At 34.6% G+C, this 25,246-nt stretch overlaps 1 protein-coding gene and 1 non-coding gene across 2 annotated transcripts; one reads left to right on the forward strand and one right to left on the reverse strand.

Annotated features, from left to right (window-relative positions):
- Positions 1-3,742: 3,742 nt before the first annotated feature.
- betaCOP (coatomer subunit beta) lies at positions 3,743-24,900 on the reverse strand. Its single transcript, XM_089246067.1, has 22 exons — positions 24,808-24,900; positions 21,748-21,845; positions 20,813-21,042; positions 20,453-20,622; positions 19,778-19,985; positions 18,527-18,664; positions 16,751-16,870; positions 15,856-15,963; positions 15,583-15,729; positions 15,279-15,424; positions 13,482-13,578; positions 13,054-13,213; positions 12,243-12,373; positions 11,850-11,921; positions 11,549-11,704; positions 11,343-11,429; positions 10,484-10,715; positions 9,990-10,109; positions 9,694-9,839; positions 9,410-9,499; positions 4,098-4,250; positions 3,743-3,967 (listed from the first exon to the last, which is right to left on the reverse strand). The coding sequence occupies exons 2-22, from the start codon at positions 21,836-21,838 to the stop codon at positions 3,899-3,901; spliced, it is 2,871 nt and encodes a 956-aa protein (XP_089102193.1). The 5' UTR covers positions 21,839-21,845; positions 24,808-24,900; the 3' UTR covers positions 3,743-3,898.
- Positions 18,205-18,276, forward strand: TRNAV-GAC (transfer RNA valine (anticodon GAC)). The gene has a single exon. It is a non-coding gene; the product is annotated as a tRNA-Val (tRNA).
- Positions 24,901-25,246: the final 346 nt, after the last annotated feature.

The raw sequence follows: 25,246 nt of genomic DNA on the forward strand, positions 1-25,246 counted from the left end.
ATGGCGCTCTTGATCAACTCTTCAAAAGAGCCGTGTAAGAGCTGCGGTTCATTTTGGTGAGTGAGCGGTTCAGAGCCGCTCACGGAAAAGAACCGTTTTGCCCATCACTAAAACAATCACCTCCAAACATCGCTACGCTACAGTGTTGCCAAAAGTCTTTGCCAAAAAGAAAACCCGAAATATTTGAACTTAATATGGTCAGATTTGTACTAATGCAATTCGAAATCATTGAGCTATAAGTAAATATGGTTACTTATAGCCACTGACTCAGTGATGGTAACCTCGTCAAGCAAAATTTCCCTCAAAAATTTCCCTTTTGACTAAATTTTTCCCACACATTCCGAAGTTTTTGCTGCCATCTATCGGTGGAAATATGTAGTCAATTATTTTACACTAGAAAAGCATTGTTTGGCATTTATATATTTTTTTTCAACAGAAATTCTTTTGTTTGACCAAATTTCAAAATTTCCCACAAACGCCAAGAAATTTCCCATATGGACCAATTTTGGCCAATTTTTCCCACGAATATGGGAAATTTCCCACGAGTTACCATCACTGCCACTGAGCTATAGCTCTACTTATAGCTATATGGTTATTTATTACTTTACTTATAGCTCAGACCAGACTCAGAATTTTACGATGGTGTCTGGCCCTATAAATGAGGGCCATTAGCCAGCAAAAGGACTGGGACCCCCAGTGAGCTTATAGCTCAGTGTTCGAAATCCGTCTATATACTGCAGAGTTGCCAGGTCCTTCAAAAATTCCCAGCCAAAATCCTCTTCAAAAGTAGCCAAAAAATAGCCCAAAATATTTGAACTCGTGCTGCCATCTATGAAGCAACAAGCGAGCTACAGTTTCACGATATTCTAGCCTGAAAAGGTGTGGCTTATAGCTCTTTTCTTGTTACAGTCATTACCCCCCCCCCCCCCCACTTTTCACTTTTTCGTAAAAAATATGTTTTTTTTTTACCGAATAAATTGATTTTGAAAATTTGCGAAAGTCAGGGCTACACATTTTCTCTCCTGGAAAAACGGCCCAGAGATGGCCTGGAGTCGCGGCCGTCTTAAAAGCATCATGGTCCCCCTGGGCAAATTGATTCTGCTCAGCCCTCTATCCACACTGCAAATGCCTACTTACCAATTCACATGCTTAATCTCGCAAATCTTAACCATATCTCGTTTTTAATTCCCCCCCCCCCCGTCGCTCTTCATTCAAGGCCTCCGTGACGTGCCCCCGGGTTGGCCCATGCGTCAAGACGGCACTGCCTCCCTTCGTGCATTGGTGTCTACGAAATTTGGTACAATGATTTTAAATATTAGGTATGGGTCCCAGACCAGATTTTTCACGGTCTAGTAAACAAAAAAAGTTAAGAACTCTTCTGGGTGCAGGGTCGTTTTAAGAACATCATGGCCAATATTTTTATGATTCCCTACATGGAAAATCCCCGAAAAATACAACTACCTCTCGATTTTCTGAGGCCCCTCTTCTCTTGAGGCCCCCGGGCTCATGTGTTAAGACAGAACTGGTTCCCGGGATTTTCAACATTTTTTTTTTTTCACGCTATAAATTCATCATAAAGGGGGCCCGTGGAAGTGTTGTCAGGGACCCCGCAAAAGCTCGCAGCCCGGGGTCCTGCTTCAGGATGGGGGGGGGGGCATGGGTCTAGATACTGTGTTTCCCAACCGTCGGGCCGGAGCAACACCTTCTATAGCAGAAGGCCTCCGCACGAAGCTCGTGACGTCACTGAAGTCTCCCATTCCCCTTATAATGTTGGATATACTACTTCCTTTATATATTATAACCGATTGGCCGTGGTAAAGGTTGAAAACCACTGATCTAGGGCCTAGGACAATTTCCCAAGTTTTTGTTTTACGGTCCCTTCAATTATTGGGTGGCAAAGGCATTATGGTTGAAAGTTCTTGCTTTCCATAGTTGGGTGAGATGCCCCTTACCCCCTTCTGCCTTGTCAGGAAGAAAACACAACATGAAGTGGGGACTGAAGGGAAAAAGAAAAACTTCTTTCCTTCAAGCAAAGAAAAATAGGGAGAAATTCGCTATGAACAATTTTGGAAAAACCGCCACCCGCCAACGCCAAAAATTTCCCGCCGAACCGTTTTCAAACCAGCCCAATTTGGCGGGAAAACCGCCAATCTGGCAACTCTAATATACTGCAGCTTTTGCTGCCATCTATTCGAAAACTTGAGAACTTCATTAATAGATCATAAGCAGAAGAAATAGGACAAAAACAAACTAGTACTGTTTTTGAGCCATAGATGGCAGCAAATTCCCAGCATAGGATATTTTTCTCTGTATGAGTCAGAGCCGTTTGGATATTAATGTTAAACTTCTCTGCCCCTTGATTTAATGATAATCTCTCAATTTTTTTTTTCTTGGCCCACAGAATATCATTACATCGAAGTTTCACTGTATACAGATTACCCGTATACATCTTTTGTTCGGGGGGGGGGGGGAATGCCTCTCCCCTTTCAATCTCCACCCATGGGGGGGGGGGGGTCTCATATGCTTTGTTTATAGTGGAAAGATTTCCATAGGCATAAACCCGTATACGACCCCCCAACACATTGCCTTCATCTCAATAGTTAGATCTGAGCCCCTCAATATTTCTGAGCCTTTTCCAATAACTTTATGCCTATATACATTTGAGTCTCAAAATTGTTTAGAATCTTTCTTTCTATAAAATCTATATAAAATATTTTCAGTTTTCTGATGAATTCTTGTCTTTAATTTATTTAGCGCATGCCCTTAATTTATTATGGTTTTTCATTATTTTTGGCATGGTGGAGAACGAGATGGGGAGGAACAATACCACTCCCAACATGTGTGGTTTATCTAATATCTAATATGTATATACAGTAGCGTATGCAGGATTTTCTCATGGGGGGGGGGGAGAAGAGATCATTTAATGGCTGAACTAAGTTATGCCCCACCTCCTAAGGGAGACTGATATGGCTCTGGAAACCTTATCTGTTGTTTTTTTTTATTGCCTTCATCTCAATAGTTAGGTCTGAGCCAATTCACTTAAATAACCAATTTCACTAGCAAGGAACACTGAAAAATCGAGCCACGGAGCACATACAGCAGAAGGGCAAAAAGAGCGATTCCCCTCATTCAGCAAAAAAATTGCATTGTTGGCATAGGCGGGAGGGTGGAGTTGGATATTCGCCCCTCCCCACTACACACTCTCAGTGATTCACCATTCTCGTTTGACGGGCCTGTATCTGCTTATATCCTTCAGTACACCAAAGACAAAGCCATAGGAATCCCGCTAATAGGGGCTGGAATCAATCATTTGGCTGCCACCTCTTTGAAATAAAAAACAAAACATTTGACTCAAAGTGTCTCAACAAGTGAAGACCAATAAGTGCCAAATCACAAATTTTACGAGAACAGAAAACAAGTTTCAGGCGCCATAGACCAATGTGTTAAGCGACATCTCTATCAATACATTTTTCACATACTTAGAGCAAGTTGGACACATATCGTTTCCCAGATTTACAATCTTGGAATTTACTGTTTTTGGTGTAGAAATTTTTTTTTTTTGGAACTTACTGCGTTTACCATTTTTGGTCTTGTGACCGGTTCGGCGAAGTTTTGTGATGAAGATTACTAAAGCTCTGAGCAAGCAATACAGCTTTATCAATAGGCATATTTGTTTAGCCTTTTGGGAGGACAAAAATTTAGTTGTCAAAAACCGAAGGTACAAATAATAAGTGCAAGTAAATTTCCTTTTGTTTTTTATTGAACAATGCATTTTAAAATGAGACACAAAAAAAATTATACCTACAGATTAACAAAAAGTTCATAGTAAACCGAATTCAATTTGAATAGAGAATCAATGATACACATATAAAAAGTATAGTTCTTATTTGCACAATTTTCATGCGCCAGCTTTAACCACAGACTTCTGCGTCAGATTTATCTTGTCACCCAAACTCAAAGCCATACCCTAAAGAATTTATATATATAAGAAAAAAAAATCACAAAATATTAAAAATAGGAAACACAACTTATTTTAGTCAAAAGAGTAGGCCAATGTAACAAATACACAGCTATATAATTGAACAAGCAATTCATACCTGACTCTTCGCCCTTATTCTTATGTGTCCAGTTACAGGTGCATCTGGATTCATGGGATTTTTCTCAATACTCACATTCGCCAAAGCACATTCTCCAAATATTGATCGTGCATAAAGATTTGCAGCCATGAAACCACATTCACCAGAAAGAGCCTTGAAAATAAGTAGCATAATTTTCAATTTATCTAGTTTCACCAAGAGAATCTGTTACAGTTTTACGTCAGAGTTTGACAAATATAAAAAAAATTTAGGTGCCAGTCAGATTTTTTAGGAGCCAAGTATGGTTTTTGCTACAGAGAAATGGTCCTAAATTGTTTTTTTTCCCATTAACTAGAACTTAATCTTCTCTCCATTAAAAACTGCACTGTCATGAAACCAGATAATTTCATGTCATCCTTAGACTAATTTAGCAATCACATGTAAAACATTCTAGGTGCCTATATAGATTTTCTAGTCACCATGGCAACCTGGCACTTGCCAAGAGCCGTTTTATATATATATCTCTCACACACACACACACACACACACACACACACACACACACACACACACTCACTCACTAGAAGTCTGCTACTAACAGCGCGCATTATCATACAAATGAAAATCTCTACTCTGTGGACAAGAATGAATTAACCTATGCAATAATGTATATAACTTTGTGTGTGTGATTGTAATTAAACCAAATCTTATGTGCTGTGAATAACACAATATCATTTGAATTTCCATACAATATAAAATAAAATTTCATTATTTAGCAATTCTTGAGAACAAAAAACAAAAAATTATGAAAGGAAATTGAAATAGAAAGGGAATTGTGTGTGGGGCAATCACATCAACACATGTTATACATAAAATAATATTAAAAAAAAATCTATATATAATAATACTAATGCAACAAGGGGGGGAAGGGAAATGCTTTAGCAAGATTATTAAAAATATATATATAAATCAACATAAGATTATGCATGAATTGGACTGACAGAGCAGAGTTGACAACAAGGGTATTTTTAATTAAGGGGTCATTCAAGTATTATGTCAGCAGAATTTCAGCCATTTTTGAACCCCCCCCCCCCGGTCAGAAAATTTTCGTCAGCAGCCCCCCACCTCCTAACGCATATTAGAATCAGATATGTATGCGTGGGGGGGGGGCATAGTAGGCCTCATGCCACCCTCCCGATGATAAAATTAAAAAAACTTTTGATGCAAAAAATATTTAATTTGGGAAGAAAATACCTTATATGTTATTATAATCAATTTGTTAACTTCAATGCTATTTGAAAGCTAAGAAGACAAAATTTTTTCTTTAAGAAATTCATTGCGACCCACTCTCTAAGCCACAAATACCAAACTTGTGGCCCTGTGAGATATCTGATGTGGTCTGCCACCTCAAACCTAATTTTGGTGAAAATGAACTAAGCGGCACATTTACAGATCACTTAGTGATTCGTGGCACAATTCCAGAGTATTTAAGTGGCCTGTGATACATTTTCAGATCACTCAAGAAAGACTTGTAGCACATTCACAGATCACTTAAGTGACCCATGACAAATCTATAGATCCCTTGAATGACCCACGGCACAGTTACAGAACACTTAAATTGTCTGTGGCACATTTAGACATCTGATGTGGAATGCGGCACAATTTTGGAGCACTTAAGTGGCCCGCAGTGCAGTTCTGCATCACTCAAGTTACCCGCTGGACATTTAGAGATTGCTGAAGTGGTTCCACAAAGGACTTATCAATAGGAAGAATGTTAGTTCAGGTACCCACAAACTAGCGAAAGGTTCTTCTAGTTTTTGATACACTAAATAAGATGCCATTAAAAATGTCTCATATTTTTTATAAAGAGTGGTTGATGACGTAAGCATTATTCAAATCGCCCCTTTCCCCCCTTTTTCATCAAAAGTCAGCAAACCCGAAACCCCCTCCCCCATCGATGCTGAGATAATACTTGAATGACCCCTAAGAATTTTATTGGGGAGGAGGAAAGACAGTAAAAAAAGAGTGATTGTGAATCTGAGCATGAAATCAAAAGTAATTTTTAATATTGAAAATTTGCAGCATGTGTTGTTTAAGATATTTTTTTTAAAATTTAAAACGTCTATACCAACGGTTCTCAACCGGTGCTCCATGTGCACTTCTCAGGGGCTCTGCTGTGACTCAAGGAAAATAAAATAACTGAGTAAATTTGACAGATAAATGAAAAAAAGAGGCCTATGGGGTTCTGTCATAAAAATTATATACAAAAAGGACTCCTCGAGTCAAATAGGGCTCCAATATAAAAATTATGTACTGAAAAGGGCTCCATGAGTCAAAAAAGGTTGAGAACCGCTGGTCTATACAATTTAGAAATGAGAAAGCTAAAATGTTTTTTGAGAATAGTTTTATGAAGTAAGGGGCATCCCGTATATAAAATTATGTCTATTGGATGTTCTTGACAAGTTCAGAGGTAAAGAGAATTGGTTTTTTTATTATAAGTATGGATCCGAAAAGTATGAATGTCTTAAAGGAAAAATGTTTAATTGAAGAAGTTCATTTGTGGGAGTGATGTAATTGCTTGCTAAAAATTCTAATAACTCTTTTTTTTATAAAGTTACTATTTTGTTAATTCTTTTTCACCTCAATCTTTTTCCAGATGTACAACCACTTCTCTTTCTGAAAGTTTTTGAACCATTTGATGTAAGCTAATAAAAAATGCATTGGCTAAAAATAGAGCTTGTGTTTTCAGAGGGTGCCTTTCTTTTAGAGTTTGAAACTGAACATAGTCTGGACATTCTCTAGGAACTCATCTTTTCTCTCTGCATATATCAGACACAAAAATGAGCTGACCAAATCACAAATGGACGGGGAAACCTTCAAACTCAGTTGGGTTGTGTCAACACCATCACTAAAGTTGGTGTTGGTTGTGTACATCCTGGAAATACAAAGATCTTCAACATTTCTCATCTTCCTGTAGATTCTTATTTATCCAATTTTGCAGCTTTTCATTTTAGCCTTTAATCAGCTTTTGTCTTTCTTTACAGCATTCCTTAGTGTTTCAGAAAACTTATCTCTAAATTTCATGCAAGAGCTTGAATGGAAAAAAAAAATTTTTTCCATAGAAACCTAAGGAAAATCATGTTTTGGTTAACAATGATTTTGGCTAACAAATGTGATTCCGGAACAAATCATGTTAGTTAGCCAAGTTATTAGTGTATTCGGATATATGTATTTTATATATATTTTTCCCACACTTTCTCATAAGAAAACATTTCATTATGGTTACCAATATCATTATGATTACAGTAGATCCTTCTTAGAATGTTTTCCACCTCTTAGCACGACTCATTTTCTTGGTCCCATATTTTACTGATACTCAGAGATTTTCCATTCAAAGCATTTTCCCAGGCACAACATTTTTCATAATAGTTTTTTTATAAGTGTTATAAGAAGAATACACTGTAATTGTTTATCAATTGTTTTTTGATTTACCAAATTATTTTTCAATTATACAGCATAAATGCAACATTTTAATGCTCATACTAGATAGTGACTTGGATAGCTTCAAAATTAAAATGTACTGAAATATACAGTGACTACTACGCCGGTGTAGGAAATTAAGAGAATTTGCAAACTTGGTTGATTATCTCTAGAACTACTGTACCGATTTTAATGAAATTTGATATGTACATACATCGATACAATACAAAACAAAACAAATAACCATTCAATAATTGTAATACACACGGATGACCATGCGTAACACTCGTTGGAGTAGGAAGGTATGAAACAGCGGTTGCAGAATAAACAACAAAAGGGTTAATAGGGGGTATGGTCCCCTCTTACAGATATACAGGTCTCGCAGCGTGATTTCATACTTGAAATAAGGCAGTTTATCATTTCCTGTGGCAATTGGTCCCACTCGTTCAGCAACGCTGTTTTCATTCCCTGGATGGTTCCCGGAGGGGGGTTGCGAGTTGCAATTGCCATCTCCAGAGCGTCCCAGACATGCTCTATAGGGTTAAGGTCTGGAGATCTGGCTGGCCAATCCATCCGGCGAATATCCTCACTCTCTAGAAAATCGTCGAGCAGAAGAGCTCTACGTGGCCTCGCGTTATCGTCCATTAAAATGAACTCAGGCCAACTGCACCCCTGAAAAGGTGAACATAGGGCTCCAAGACCTCATCCCTATACCTCACACCAGTCACAAAGCCTCTTTCAAAGACATGGAGAGGTGTGCGGTCATCCAACATGATGCCTGCCCAGACCATTAAACCTCCTCCTCCATAATGGTTGATTTCGCGGACATTGGAGGATAGGTAGCGGGTTCCTGGTTCTCTCCATCTGAACGTACGGCGAGAATCGGCGCTTAGGCTGAACCGGACTCATCAGTGAAGAGAACGGTCGCCCATTGATCCATACTCCAATCTCTATGCTCTCTGCACCATGATAAACGGATTCTCCTGTCCATACAAGTGAGCGGGAAGCAAACAGCAGGTCTTCTTGCAAACAACCCTCTCTCATGAAGTCTTTTGGAAACAGTCACCCTTGATACACGGGTTCCTGTGGCTGCATACAAGTCACGAGAGAGCTGAGAAGCTGTAGCACTCCTGTTACGCCTCGCTATAATCGACAAATGGCGATCTTCTCTGGCCATCGTGGCTCTTGGACGACCTTGCCCAGGCTTTCTCTCGATGGATCCGATATCCTGATCAGTTTCCATAAGTTACACATGACGCTGGGCGTTAAATTGAACTCTATACAAATCTGGACTTGAGATTGGCCTGCTTCTATCCTCCTCACAATTCACCACCTCATTCCATCATCTAAACGTTGGTGGTTACTCATTTTTACTGTTACAATTTGAAATTAACCGATTGCTGCAAAATAACACCAAGAAATTAGCCGAGGTGTGCTAGCGAACGAAATGCGCCTGCGTTTATAAAGCCTGTTTCTCTACTGGCTCTGCCTACACATGTGTACGCTTACGTATTTGACGTACAAGATGCATTTTTGTCTTGAAGCAGTGGTTTTACATTCAGTTCAGTTCTTTTCATGAAATTTGATAAAATATGCAAATTCTCTTAATTTATTTCACCAGTGTAGGTATAACAGTGTTTCTAACATTAAAAATAAAATTAACTTTTTTTTGCCTGTTTTGCAAGAAAAAACCCATTAAATGCTTGAGGTAATTAAACACAAGTTTTAATAATTTGGCATACAAATTTATTTTATAAAAAAAAAAAATGAAACTTCCATACCATAAAATACATTATTGATAACTTTTGGCTAACTAAACAGATTTGAATTATCCAAAATGAACAAGTCTTTACCTTTTCTGGAGTGAGACATCTCATGTTTGTAAAATTGATAAGATGCTTTAGATACCCATGTAGATCATTGATTGGTGTATTCACATGGACCTTAGGAAGAAACAATGTTTTAAGTATTCAATTTTGATGTTTGATTTCTATTAGTTACAAAACAGGAAAAAGCTCAAAAGATGAAGTTAATAACTGCAAATGATGCACGAAGTAATATAATGAGTTTTACTTACAAAATATCAACCTAAAAAAATATTTTTTTAGGTTGATATTTCAGTTGCTATTCACTTCACCTTATTTTCCCATTCAAATTCAGCCCACATCTGTCTGAATTCCTGATCTGTACAACTTGCTGGCACAATATAATCCATAATGTCAATATGAATGTCATTTAAAACAACAACGCTTCTATCGCTAGCTGATCCACTGATGTCGTAAACTGAAATAACAAAGAAAAAACAAAAATTTTGTTCATAATATTAACGTAACTGCATATGAGGAAATAATAATCGAGATAAGTTAAAAAAATTTAGATTATAAGTTATTGCAACACTCTTGCCATTTCTTTGACAAATGAAAACTTACTTACCTATGTTTCCAAAAATGATGCCATTTTCTGTTGAAGCAACTTTAACACTTGCCTTAATATTGCAAAAATCATGAGGCGCCAAAACAACAGGAGATGGCTTTTCTACCAATTTTAAATCACCTGTACATAATATCAATTCAGAAGTTAATAATGTTCAGAAGTTACTATTGTTCAAAGGAGGCAGTTATGGGGAGGTTTTACTGTATAATCAAGATCATAGCTTCCCCCTGTTTTTTATCATACAAATTTATCATTTTGACCAAAGTTTTTGATTAATTGAATTTGATTCGTGCATATGATGCATTAAAGAAATGTAGAATTGCTTTGAAAAAAATATGATGGGAGCAGGAACTTTTATTTTCCCTTTATATACATATGAGAGGAAACCTTAAATAAAGAAAATGCATATAATAATAATAATAATAATGCGAAAAAATGTAATTAAACACACACATATATATATAGGATTTGATACAAAATATTACTTCACTTACCAAGTGTTGCTAACTCAAGAGTACAATTTTGCAAAGTATCTGCAGTTTGATTGACAACCAGCACATCCAAGACAATATCATATTGGTTGACATGAACATAAGCTTCAGCATAAACAGGATCTGAAAATCCAGTTAATTGTGTTACTTTGCTGAGCTTTGATGATGACAAATCAGCTCCAGATTCTTTTTTTGTCATTCCCATTGCTTGTGAAAGACTAAGTTCAAACATGTTCTGAAAAAAAAAAAAAAATTTCATTTTAAAATATTTTTGATGCACTTGATTAAAAAAAACTTAATGAATAAATCTGTAAATTTGAGAATATCGATTTCGTCTTAAGGATTCCCTCCCCCCAAATTTCTTAAGTATAAAAAAGTGTAAAACTGTCAACTTTTTGTACTTCGCTACTAGAGTTTATTTGAATATACAATATGGTGCATTTTAAAAAGAGATAAAAGAAAGACAAAGAAGGAATTCAGAATATGATACAGTCACATATAGACTTAAAAGGTTAAAATATAATTACAACAAAAACTGAGTTGTTCAAAAAAGTTTCACAAAAATCATTAACATTCTTGTATTAGATTTTTCAACGAAAGAAGGGAAAAAATAATAAGCTCATCCTAGGAAATAAGAAGAAATGAATTTAAACAATTATGAGAATCAGCAAAATAATTAGTATGAAAACATTTTAATTGGTCATAAAACATGATACAGGGATATACCTAATTAAACCAATGAAACTTTAGCTCATGATTTCATGGCAAAAATAGTTCATGTGCACAAACTTTCATGCACGGTAATTTGCCAATAATTTACAGGCAGCAAATCACTAGACTGTTTGAAAGAAAAATAACTTACTTCAGTTCCAGTAGAATCACTCTTGGCAACTAGCTGCCCAAATGTGATAGGAGCATCAGCATGAACCGTGACACATTTTTCTTTCTCCTAACAAACATACAATTTGTTTTATCAATTGACAGAGTGATCATCACCCTCACAATACAAAGTTATGCTTAAATGACTTATTTTTCATGCAAATTATTTTGGACATTTTAAACTACTACCTTAACATTTTCTTGCTCTTCCTCTTGTTTAGCAGCCAACATTGCAGCAAGAGACTTCCGGCATTCTCTATTGAACACATCAACCATGACAGGTGATCTATGAGCTAATACTTTCAGACAAAGAGCCATTCTTTCAAAGTCGTCATCATTAATATGCTGAAAAACAATTAAAAATACATATATTAGCTATATCAATGTTTGGATTGTATCAAGGAAATAAAAAAAATATAAAATGCAATAAAACATTTTTTTTACATTTTAATTTAAAAAAGAAAAAACCCACAAAATTCATATCACTCACTTTTGATGATAGACCTGATTTTCCGAGATGCATTACTGAAGCAACTATAAGCATGGATTCAGCTATAAAAGCCTGAAAATAAATTACACAAACATCAACATAGCCCCCCTAAACACTAGTCATGAACTAAGATGAAATAAACTGGTTTTTTTGCACTATTCGCTAAACAAAAAAAAAAAATTCATACATGGTAAGAAATTCAGGAGATGTCTATGACTTTATACATTTAACAATATATATATATTACTGATGAGATAATTTCAGCAATAATTGATAGTTTAATGATTAAATTTGGTATTTTAATATCCTCTATTCAGATGAAAACCAGAAAAATAAATGACATTGGTAGTTGTATTACTTTGGTTTTATTAAATATCTTAATTTGATACTCACATTTTGTTTTTTAGAATCTGAAGTCAAAGACATGTACCGCAAAGCCAGCTTTGTTAGTACAGATGCTAATGCAGCTCCAATAAAGAAATCCCCATCCATTAAATAACCGCGAAGAGGAGGCCTCTGATCTTCTGAAGGGAGAAAAAAAGAACAAAGTGTTAACAGTAGATATTCAAATACAATAAATTAAAAACATTTGCACATTTTAGTACAATTAAGTCTATGTGCAAACCAACGACAAAATTTTGTCATAAAACCAAAATAATATGATGCAAAATTTTATGTAAAAAATAACCTCAAGTCTGCATATAAATGAAGATTTCTTTAAAAATTTAAATAGGCTATAAATATGCTTCAGCAGGCTTAGAAGTGAAAATTTGAAAAAAAAATCAGATAAATAGGAACACCATTGACAAAAATAGGAAAAAAATAGTAGGGAAAAAAAAATGGAATTCTGAAATTAGCATAGCATTAAAAATGTTGTGCCATTGAGAGATTTACACCTTATATATTTGAATTATAGTATTAACTATTAATATTTCAAGAAACTCAAGTTTTAACAAGTTTAAAAATCTTTCATTTCCACAGAATGTGGGATTACACAAAAACAATGTAAATAGCACAACTAAAAATAAATTAATTAATCAGTAGGAAAATAGGAAGATATTTCTAAAAAATAAGAAAAGTATGAAAAATAGGAGCGCTGTGAGGCCTGCTTCTGCAGCATTATTACAAAAGTTTATAAAATTAACATTCATGGTATTGCTTGTGTATGTAGAAACTGCACTAAAAAGTTACAAAAATTACAAACTTTTTGCAGCAATTGCAGCTGTACTATAGACACTCTGAGTAGCGTAAGTGCCATCTGCTGTAACCAACTTCTGCACTGGTGCTAACATGGCTGCATCATTTTCTTTGTTGTCTTTGGTGTCACCTGCAGCCTTTCGCATTTCATCATCAACTATTGGGATCTTGAATTCAAAAAACACTAATAGTGAGAACAATATGAACAAAAATCATACTTTAGGAATAAGTCAATGATTTTTTGTCACTAAGAAATAAATTCTCATAATAATCATCGATGTTTTTTCTTTCATACACTCATTTTTAAATCTTTAGACAAAAAAAATAGGTCTATGCTTTTACCAAGAGACAGCACTTTTCTATAAAATTCATACTTTCACTCCTAAATACTTCACAACAAAAAAACATTTGCAATGAATTTAAGCAACTTCTTACTTCTCCCAAGCTTTGTCTCAGCTCGGTCATTACACTTTGAATATCTTCCATGCTACAACAATATTCACCCAAAATCCATAGAGCGCTGCGATGAATCCTGAAAATAAAAGAGGAAATAGATCTAAAATTAAGTACCATTTCTAGTAAATAGCCTTTCATGGATATGATGCAACAATTTATGAGCTTTATCTTTATATACCCTGCAGTTAATTTTCATTTAGGAACTGAAAAAAACACCTACATTTAGCTGAAATAATTCCACATGTTAATCTTTATATGCCTTATATGTTAAGTATATTTAATGTTCTAAGTTTTCTGTGAGAATTTAGCAATAAATAAAAAATTAGTTTTAAAAGCTGTATTAAAAGCAAATACATAAAAAAATGTGATAAAAATTTGTCAGAATCCTTTAGTCAGAATATCCACAAAAAAAAGTTATTGAATACAATGCTAAAAATTTAGTTTCAAAGCTATATAAGGAAATGATGGTTTCAGAAAATGAAAACAATACAAGTGCAAGAATGTATATTTGTTATTTGTATGAATAATAAAAGTTTGAATGGAAATTGTATAAAATCTGCCACTAATTAATTGTATAATAAATTTAAGAAATATTTATATAAATTTAATTAATCCTCCTGCCACAGGCGGTTTTTGAATTTCTTTTTTTTTATAAAATGTGCAGCATTTTTATCTGCTAATTTTAATAGTTATACAGATTATATTCATGTAATATAAAACAAAATGAAGTACAGACTTGTATTTTAATTAACATTTAGCGTACAATGATGCAGAACTTGAAGCAAGGTTCCATACACAAATTAACATTGCAATCCTCACACCAGATTCTTGTTTCTCTCCGTATTTTCATTCCATCTGCATATCTTTGTTACTTTTTGATTGGATTTGGAGGAATGTAGGATATAAAGTGCTTTTCTACCAATCTTGTTTTTATATCTCCCTGCACGCATCACGGGACGTTTTGTAGATATTTTTCACAAAAATCCCTTCAATAATGTCTATTCTAAATCCCCCAAAAATATCTTTTAAGTCTTGTGTAAAGTTTTTGGAAAATAATAAATGAATTGAATGGAGACTGTTAGATGAGATGGCAATACTCATCAAATCTTTCTGTAGACAAGATGTAGGATCCAGGATGAAATGGGGGAAAAAAACAACTCTGACACTTTTCAAAATAAAATACATTCAACAGGAAAATGTTTCCTGATGCTTAAATATACTGAAAACTATATATAAAATACAATAATAGTCTACCTGTGGAATTTTATGTAATATGTGAAATGCTACATTTGGTTGCCAGGGACTAGGGGGTTAACAGCAAATAATAAAATAAATTCTTATGATCTTCAATGATTTTCTTAATGAAATGACATGATTTTCAACATGTTTGAAAACAATGCTGGACGAAACATCGCTTCTAATTTTAATGTTATTATATTATTCAGGCAATAAAAATGTAAATAAAAATTTATAAAATGCAAAAATCTATAAAAAAAAATCTTTCACTAATTAATTCATCTAATATGTATAAAGTATAAACTTTCTTGCATTAAGAACACCTCAATGAGTCTATGGGAACACATTAATGCATGCATAGAAACACATTAATCTAAGATTTTTGAAAAATTAAAAAAAAATTATTAGAATTGCAGGAACATTACCAGATGGAATTCAGAACTATACACATGTATATGAATTGCATTATATACAAACATATAAATTCTGGTATATAGCAAAAAGTTAAGAAATGTCATTTTAGCTTGAAATTAATCTTACTTTGATGCCTTAATGGAAGAGAACACCTCCAGAAGTTTTGTCAATATCAGTGATCTCAGCTGTTCAAATCTTTGCATTGCTTCTCTGATGAAAGTTAACACATCAGCAGCTGCTTGTTCATTATTGTCAGATAAGAAATCCAAAAGCTACAGAAAAAACATCAATACCCAAAATTTTTGAAATCATCAAAAGATTTTTTCATATCTTCTTTAAGACAAAACTATTTTTTTACATACCAAGGCTTGTCAGAAATGATTATCAGTATTTTATTAAATATTCTCTCACAAATAAGAACTATACTTACAACTGGAACAATGGCTGATGAGACATCAGGGAATCGAACACAACAAGAGTGGAGTGTACGTACAAGCAGTTGACGATATTTTCCAGTATCCTCATGTTCTACAGTATTATGAGTCTTTGTTACTTCTTTTTTTAACACAAGCACCATCTAAATAAATAATTTAAATTTGCTTCTGTACATACAGCCAATTCTAAAAGAACAATAAACTGTTTACATGACTTTTTAATCACAGTAATTTCAATAAAAAAAATTTTAACAAAAATTTTTTCTTACCTCTTCTACATTACGAGATGACACTAGATCCAAAGATAAACTCAATGTTTTTCGGCGCACTTCCAAATCAGATGCTGCTACGACTCTGAGAATGTCCATCACAAGATCCTTAGGTAAGAAAAATAAATAAAACATTGGTAAAATACCACAAAACAAAAAAAAATATGCCAATAATATGCTTATTTATTGTCTTCATAAAAATTATAATTGTTTTATTGATAAAAAAAGGTTTGAATTTTAATTGAATCATTTGCTTCCAGAATGTTATTCATAAAAGAAGTATGAATATAATGGATGCCAGCTGTTGTTACACTTACATAATTCACCTTCTTTTACCCAGAGTTTAAATTAATTAATTTTTTTTTTATTACGTGATAACTCATTTAAGAGAAAAAATATAAGATGTATCCAGGAGATATCTAATGTTAACTTTTGAGTGCTTGCACGATGGAAGTTACTTTGAGGTGTTTGCTGGCCATTACCATTTTTTTTGCAAAACTTTCCAATACTGAATATTGACACTTATGCGAGGGTTTGCCAGGAGTACATTGCCTAAAAGGACAGATATATGACAGAATACCAATGAAAAGAATTCAATAAATTAGCCATGGCATACGAGAGACAAAAGACAAACCTTGAAAGTTATACATATAGCAATTTCTAACCATGCAAAACCATAAAAAAATGAAAGCATGAATGAAAAGCAAAATAATAAGCATGTCTTATTGAATATTGAAGCTATAATTGAAATAATTATCCTATGTATAAAATTGCTTTCAACACGTGTGGGGGGGGGGGTTGCTATTCCTTTAATGCAGCTTTAATTCAATATCTCTTCACACAAAGACACAAAAATTTAAAAAAAAAAATTAGGAAAAGCAATATTTTAATAGACCTGAAGAACTCGCTCGTGTGCTGGAACCTCTTTCAGAGCTATTAAACGATCCAAAACAATGAGCTTTACATTGTTATCACTCTCTTTCACAATCAATTCTATGTAGCAGCTTGCTGCAGCCTGAATATGAGAAATTGAAACATGATATGAAAAAAAAACCCCACATAAATTACAGAAGATTTTGATATGTAAAAAGAAATTAAATCTTACTTAAACCTTCACTTAAGTACTATAATATCCATTACTTGAGTGTTTTGATTATCTTTCAGCAAAAAAAAAGTGATATCTTGAAAGATTTTAAAATATAAATATTAAATTGAACTCTTTCACCTACCAATTTGTTATACTGTTTTTCTAAACCATTTTAAGCTGAAGTTTTGATGTGCACTAATAACGATGCATATATTAATGAAATAAAATATACTTACATCAAAAGTTTTTTTTTGTATTCATAGCTAGAAAACTTAAGATTGAATATGAATATTTAAAAATGGTTGAATTTAAAACAGACATTAGATTTCATGGAAAAAATAGTCAAAATACTAACATATAATAAAGATAATGACTTAATTCAAGATATATAGAAGACTGGATGTTGTGAAGATATTTATTATTTGAGATGTTACTTTTTTAAGGAAGGAAAAAACTCATCTCTGCCTCTACCGGGAGTCGAACCCGGGTCCCTCGATTGCCGGACGAGTACTCTGACCACTAAGCTACAGAGGAGATAGAGATTTTCCTTCGCTAGAGCGTATATATGCCGAACGGAACCGTGCAATGGACGGTGAAACCAATCAGCTAATAGCTCATGGACGACGAGCCACCAGAGGGCTATATATATGACATGAATGTCGCTTTCCACTTGTTAGTACAAGATATATAGAAGACTGGATGTTGTGAAGATATTTATTATTTGAGATGTTACTTTTTTAAGGAAGGAAAAAACTCATCTCTGCCTCTACCGGGAGTCGAACCCGGGTCCCTCGATTAGGAGTCTTCTATATATCTTGTATTAACAAGTGGAGAGCGACATTCATGTCATATATATAGCCCTCTGGTGGCTCGTCGTCCATGAGCTATTAGCTGATTGGTTTCACCGTCCATTGCACGGTTCCGTTCGGCATATATACGCTCTAGCGAAGGAAAATCTCTATCTCCTCTGTAGCTTAGTGGTCAGAGCACTCGTCCGGCAATCGAGGGACCCGGGTTCGACTCCCGGTAGAGGCAGAGATGAGTTTTTTCCTTCCTTAAAAAAGTAACATCTCAAATAATAAATATCTTCACAACATCCAGTCTTCTATATATCTTGTATTAACAAGTGGAGAGCGACATTCATGTCATATATATAGCCCTCTGGTGGCTCGTCGTCCATGAGCTATTAGCTGATTGGTTTCACCGTCCATTGCACGGTTCCGTTCGGCATATATACGCTCTAGCGAAGGAAAATCTCTATCTCCTCTGTAGCTTAGTGGTCAGAGCACTCGTCCGACAATCGAGGGACCCGGGTTCGACTCCCGGTAGAGGCAGAGATGAGTTTTTTCCTTCCTTAAAAAAGTAACATCTCAAATAATAAATATCTTCACAACATCCAGTCTTCTATATATCTTGTATTAACAAGTGGAGAGCGACATTCATGTCATAATGACTTAATTAGTTTTTCATGTACAGCTATAATGGCATTAAGTTATTATAACCAATTATTCTACCAATATAATGTTAGATAACTGAAAAATTCACAAACTGTGTAAAATATAAATTAAAATCAGAATAACAAACCTTGATAGCTGTTGGGGCACTAGACAAAGTCACAAGGGTCCCAGCAGCTTCATATCGCACTGAAGGGCTACTTGAGTTCAACAAGTTATAAATGCATCGAATAAAACGTGATCGCTCCGAGGGATTATTATGGCACACCTGAAAAATTTGTTGTGGAATAAAACAGTGAACCAATAATTTAATTATGGTAAAAAAAAATAAAACTTGTGTTCAGAGTTTTAACTACCTATATACTCATTTGTATAAGTCAACTTCCTCTCCCCCCCCCCCCCCAAATATAGGAACAGACTTTTGAATGAAAAATCTCTGCTTATACACAAGTATATATGGTGACTGAAGATCCCAAACTTGGAATCACAGAAAATTATATAAAATATAAGTTTCAAGAGCAATAAATTACCATATTAAGATACACATTATTGGAAAAATAAAACTAGACTGCAACTACACAAGAAAATTTCAAAAAGGAGTAGATTTCCCAATAGCAACTAAATGGCCCTGCAAGGAGATGATTTTTGTAAAACTACCAGTCGGCAAAACTGTGAAACAGTAGCTTTATTGATTCACATTTCTCCTGAAATGTTTCATAAAGAAAACAGAGCTTGATGTATATTTAAATAAATTCTATAGGCTTTTTTAAATTAAATATTTCAAAACATGAATTTCTGCATGCACTATTAGCAATATAAAGTAAGTGATAGATCAGAATGGTATACAGTTTATATATTCAGTAATAGAGATAGTGCTCGCTTTCTACAGTTTCAGCTTTGATTGATTCAACAGGCCATTACAAAGTGATTCAACTGGATAAAACACAAAATGGTGAATATATCAATCTGAATAAAAATTTTTAAAGAAACGTAAGCTGGTGTTTTATGTGTTCTTGAACTAAAAACTTAAATATTGATTTAGGATTGAATGTTTCAAGTATATCTCAAGTCAATGTCTCAAGTATCATATCTTACACAAAATAAATGAAAACATCCTGTTACAAAATATTTGCATTTGCAAATTCAGTAGATTCTCAATAATCCAATCGTGAGCTGACCCGGCATTTTTTAGTATAGAAGAGGAAAATGTGCCACTGCATGTCTCTGAGCAGTTTATATTTAAATAGGCTTTTTCAATTAATTTTCCAGTAAGCTGGCGATTTTGGTAATCTGACACCCTGATCTGATATGTGCCAGATCAGTGAGTCCACTGTATTGCAATATAATTTGCAATATTTGTTTACATTTGATTCATACTAACTTTGTAAATGAGTTCAACTATGACCAATTGCAGAATGTCTCCGAAACTATGAACTTGATCCATGCATGAGCATAAATAGTTGAGAGCACGTTCTTGGTCCACGTGGATCAACATCATGAAAGCATTACGCTTGCAAGACATATCTTGTTCAGTCTCCAGAAAATTAGCAACCAGTTCAGGGGCATCTGGTATCAGAAAGTCAAAATTCCTGTTTAAAATGATAACATCAAAATTACTTATGGTTAACACCTTACGAAAAAGTAGTATATAAAATTATTACAAAAGATGACAATGACTACTTGGTAAAAGAAACTCATTCAAGACAGCATCTTGAATTGAAAAAATTGTTCCGTATATTGTGATTGTTGGTTTTCCTCTGGATATTCCATCCTTTAAATGACAAGCATCAAATAGAACTATGAGAACCAGCAACCACACCTATATTCATACCTTTTTCATTCACACTTGGTTCAAATCCGAAAATCTAAGAATGTTTGCTATGATATGGAGGATGGCTGTGAAAAGCCTTTTATGCTCAATAGCTACCAATTACTTGAATGTAATTTCACTTCTATTATTATCTTTTATAGCAAATGAACACAGATAATGATAATAGTTGAAACCAAAGATGGAGACATAAAAATTTAATAAATAACAATAAATCTCAAATTTTACTTGTAGATAGTGAAAATGGCCAGCACAGCATTTCTACGAACATAAGAATGACGATGCTCGAGGCAGCTACGAATAGCAGGCATAAGAGGTTCAAGTAATTCAGGCTCTTTCAGCTTGCACAAGAATCTCAGAGTTGATCCACGAATAAATTCGTTAGGGTGTTGAAGATCCTTTGAAAAGAGTTTCAGAAGAATTAACATTCGAGTTAAAAATAAAAACTTTTGATGAAATTTTTTTCCATTGATGATAATGGGAAAACATCACAAAAACATGGAACATTTTAAGCGAATTTCCTTTGTAATAATTTTGGTTATTGCCCTTAAAAGGAAACATAAGAAGCATATTGGATGACAAACTCACTTTTCTGTAAGCATCACACACAAGAATCATTTCTTGCATAAGTTTCCCATCAGGTGTAGTCTTTGGTACAATTTCCCAGAATATAAGCAACAACTTTTTGATGGTGTGATCTTGTAATGGCAATACAAAACGGATTATGGTCATCAACAAAGATGGGAACTTCTCCCCATTTAAGATCAAGTGTATAGTCTTTTTCAGAGCTTCAATTTTGGCTCGAACATCACCTTTTTCTGAAAAAAAAAGTAACACATAAATTTTAGGAAAATTAATGTGTGTGTGTGTGTATGTGAAATTGTTGGGCCAATTATCATTTGTTTTTTACAAAATATTTCAACAAGACATACAAATGAACTCTTTAAAAGGTCATTTTTTCTAGTAATGGTATTTACAAAAATTATGTGTAAATAGTGATTTTTTTTTACCATGTATTATGTCATTTTCACCTTTAAATAATCATTAATCCATTTCTCTGTAAATCTTGCTCCTCTTGATGTCTACTAACACTCCTGAGTTCCTGAGTTTGTCGGTTCATTAACAGAAAATCCTGTATATTTCTCACAAAAAAAGTAATCAGGAGAAGGACATTTAATAAAAGCACTTGCTTCTTTTTTTCCCTGAATAAACCTAGTTTGTGAATTAATTTAAATTTGATTTAAAAGGAGGTTCAAGCTATGGCTACATTCTCCTTAACCTTCTCAACACAAAATTTGATAGGTGGCAACTGGTTTTGTAGGACACGAACCAATGTTTTCCAAGTGTCACAAATGGGGGGAAGCTGGGGGAAAAGTCTTCATTTGACTATAAACATTTGAGTGGCAACATTTTAGAAATTGTAATATAAATAGAAAATAAGAAAAAATTTTCTTTGTCAAAAATATTTAATGTAAACTGCTGGTTTTGTGAGAATGACCCATATGTAAACACAATCAACTCACCAAGCTCGGTTTTCAGCTGCATTTCACTCGGCTGTTCAGTGTCACTAGGAGCCGCGATCAACGTATAAGATATCTGCTCAGCAGCACTCATCTTGTTCCTACAAAAATAGATGATAATTCAAAACAATATTTAAAAAAAAATTTTGAATTAAAAAATTTAAATACTTTTTCAATGCTGTGAAGAATCCTATATAAGGATATTCTCTATAATGATAATTGATCATATAACAATATTACTCTTTGGTCCCGATGCACTTTTTGTGGTTTTAATGTGTATTCCATCTATATTCTAACAAAAACTCCTTTATAACCATGTGTTTCTCCAGTCCCTTTAGCTTCAGTATTGTTATAGGTGTTTCACAGTTGTTACAAAGCATAATGTGGCTTATTGCCAAGAGGCACCACTGAAAACAAATGCTAATAAATTCCAGAGATACTCCCTTATCAAAATATTCACATTCAATGGGAATTTTTTGAATATTGTTAACATGTTCATTTCACTAATATTGACACAACGAATGCCACAAAACTGGCAAGAAAGATGGGACACCAAAAGTATGGGGAGCAAGATTCATGAAATTCTACCGAAAGTCAGTACACACCACATGCCATGGCCCGGGGGAGGGAGAGAATATCACCATTTTCTTCATAGAACACAGACCATTCCCGGCCTATCTGGTAAGATTTGAAATTCAGAATAGTAGTCTTTGCCTCTGCGAAAAAAAGGGAAACAACCTTCATTTCATTTCAGAGTGCTCAAGATTAATCAACAAGCTGATACTCTGGAAACGATGCATCATCAAAAGTTTGATAACCATAATCAAACTTGTGAAAAATCTTAAAACTTGCAAAAAAAGAATTCAGATGGCTGAATAACTGGAATGATGACTTGAATTCAATGACTCTGAATATTCCACTTCAGAACCAAGACGAGAATTCCCAGCCAACATCCAATGATCACAAGACGCAGGAATAGGTGAAAATCTATTCAGGCAGCCCTTCCAGTGTGCATGATAGTCAGGCTGATCTGACACCTTGAATAATGGTTCTTAGAAATGAGCTATTATGAACGTTGATCAATTGCCATTTAACCACTTTACGATCAAAGAGAATAATATTGCATCCAAATGCCAGTGGAATGAATTCAGGCAAGTTCACTTTGCTTTTTTCCCTCTCTCTCCTGATCATCTTGAAGCTTTGTTGTAACCTTGCAATATTTTTCCTTTTGGTTTTTCGTATACCTGATAGTGATTTTTTCTTCACATATGATGTACCTTTCTTATAAGAGTGAAAGATAATAGGTGGGGTGAGGGTGAAAAGAAATCTAACTTTGTATCTATATGCTTATCATCTTATCTTTTATAATGTCTTACTCTTTTATTTGTGTTTTTTCTTTTTCTAATATGCGGTTCAGTTATGACAAGGTTATTATATTTATTGCTGATTTGTCAAATATAGAGTATTCAAATTTCTTGTCAATTTGCTTATAAGAGAAGGGGTTAATAACCAATACACATGTCAAAAACCAAAACTACAACATATCAGACATTAAATGTTACTAGCTGCTTATTGAAAACAAGATTATGGCTTATAATGGATTTGAAAATGTTCTGCACTGGAACATCAGTAAGAGTAGTTTTATAGTAAGTCTTGAGACGACATGCGTGGCTAAACTCTGGCACAGCCTTTCCTTCCATGGAGATCCCCACATCCCAATTATAGCAGCTAGAGGTAAATTGGACATGTATAATAAATTAGTCTTTGGTAATATTCCCTTAGGTTGTTTTATTTTTTCTTTTATGTTAATCCTGCTTTTATTGTGTTGAATGTTCTCTAATGGATTGTTTCTACAGATTGTATATAATTGTTTCGCTTTGTTGAATAAATAGAAGATGCTTTCTGACACGATTCAACTTCCTGGGAGGAGAAGAGAAGCTGTCTTGAGCGAGAGCTCTGGGCTTGTAACTAATTTCACTCTTGATTTCTCATCATGCTTTCAGGTGTTTCTCTCACAAAAAAATTGATGAAACAGATTTTACTATAGCTATTCCCATTCTAGCAACCCTGGTCTGACCTGTTTGCATATATTTCTCCATTGAGACAGAGCCGGGGGCTGTCCAGACGAAATTTGGATCCCTTTTCCAGACCCTTCACCAAAATCACAGAAACAAACCTTTCACAAAATACGAATTAACCAAACCATAAATATGGCATTTCATTTCTTTGGCGACAAATTAAATAGACTTTCTTTTAAACAGAGCACAAATCTGGACTATCGCCAATTAAATAGGCTGCTTCACTTTCCACAAAACTAATGATCATTTCACAAAAGTAAAAAAAATTCTCGTCACAAAAACAGGACCCTACATAAAATGCCTGGACAGATCCCTGCAGAGTGGGGGGGGGGGGATCATGATTCCATCAGGAGGTTTGATATGTGCCAGATCAGCGAGAGCCTACTGCATTCGGCCACAAAAAAATTGTGATCAATAAGTGACATAATAAATTATGTAAATGTAATATATCACACAATGAGGGGAAATCAGAGGTCCCTGGCTGGAATATTTTGTGGGCCACTAGGCCAGGATTTTTCATGGGCTTCTCAAAAGCAAATTTATGATGTAACTTATCAACATTGGCACCCGGGCCCGGGATGGGGGGGGGCACAACTAAATACTTAGGTACCCGAGGAAAACTCATTTTGACACCCCGTTGAAATGTGGAAAGGGCAGTTAAAGGATGAATTCGGCGCCCCACAGTCCAGCGCCCGGGGTACCAGACCCGCTTAATTGTAGGCCTGGTGGGAAGGCCCAATGGGGAATTTATTGCTCTTCATGCACATGAATACATCAAAGCAAACACTGAATTATTTTATGGATTTAAGATTAGTGAAATAAACAAAGATCAAATTCAATCCGGCATATTCAACATATATTATTAACATTTTAGACTCCCCTATTTCATAACCAACAAATAAATATTTGGATGAATAATACGGAATTTTTTGACAAATTACAATAACTAGATCGCATTAATTACGAAGCGAAAGAATGAACTAACGTTTCGGGAGAAGCAAAACAAGATTATTCACATCCAGTATGACAACAAAATAATGTACACGACAGCTTGCACCGCCCGGCTGTTGCCAAAAACGATTACATCAACTCTTTCCAAATTGTCATTTCCCTGATTTCTTTTGAAACGTTGTTTGCGCTACCTATTGGCAGTCACATCAACTATCGAAGAAGTGGACAATAAAGAAGTTGACCATATCTCTTTGGAAAAAAAAAGGGAGGGGGGGGGGAAGACGGGATACTGTATTTGTGGGAAATGAGGCACTTTTGCAGTGGCGTCGGAGACGGGGGAGCTTGAGCACTCGCTGAAATTTGTAGAACGGGTTCGGGAATCCCCAGAACTAATTTAGAAATCAGAATATCCCACATGAAACTCAAGCCAAGCACCAACGGTTTCAAAACACTTTTTCGACACCACTGCACAC

This window comes from Pholcus phalangioides, unplaced genomic scaffold (genome assembly GCF_987345545.1).
Source record: "Pholcus phalangioides strain wild (caught in Gottingen) unplaced genomic scaffold, Ppha-v1.0 ptg000001l_1, whole genome shotgun sequence".
NCBI classification, from domain to species: Eukaryota; Metazoa; Arthropoda; class Arachnida; order Araneae; family Pholcidae; genus Pholcus; species Pholcus phalangioides.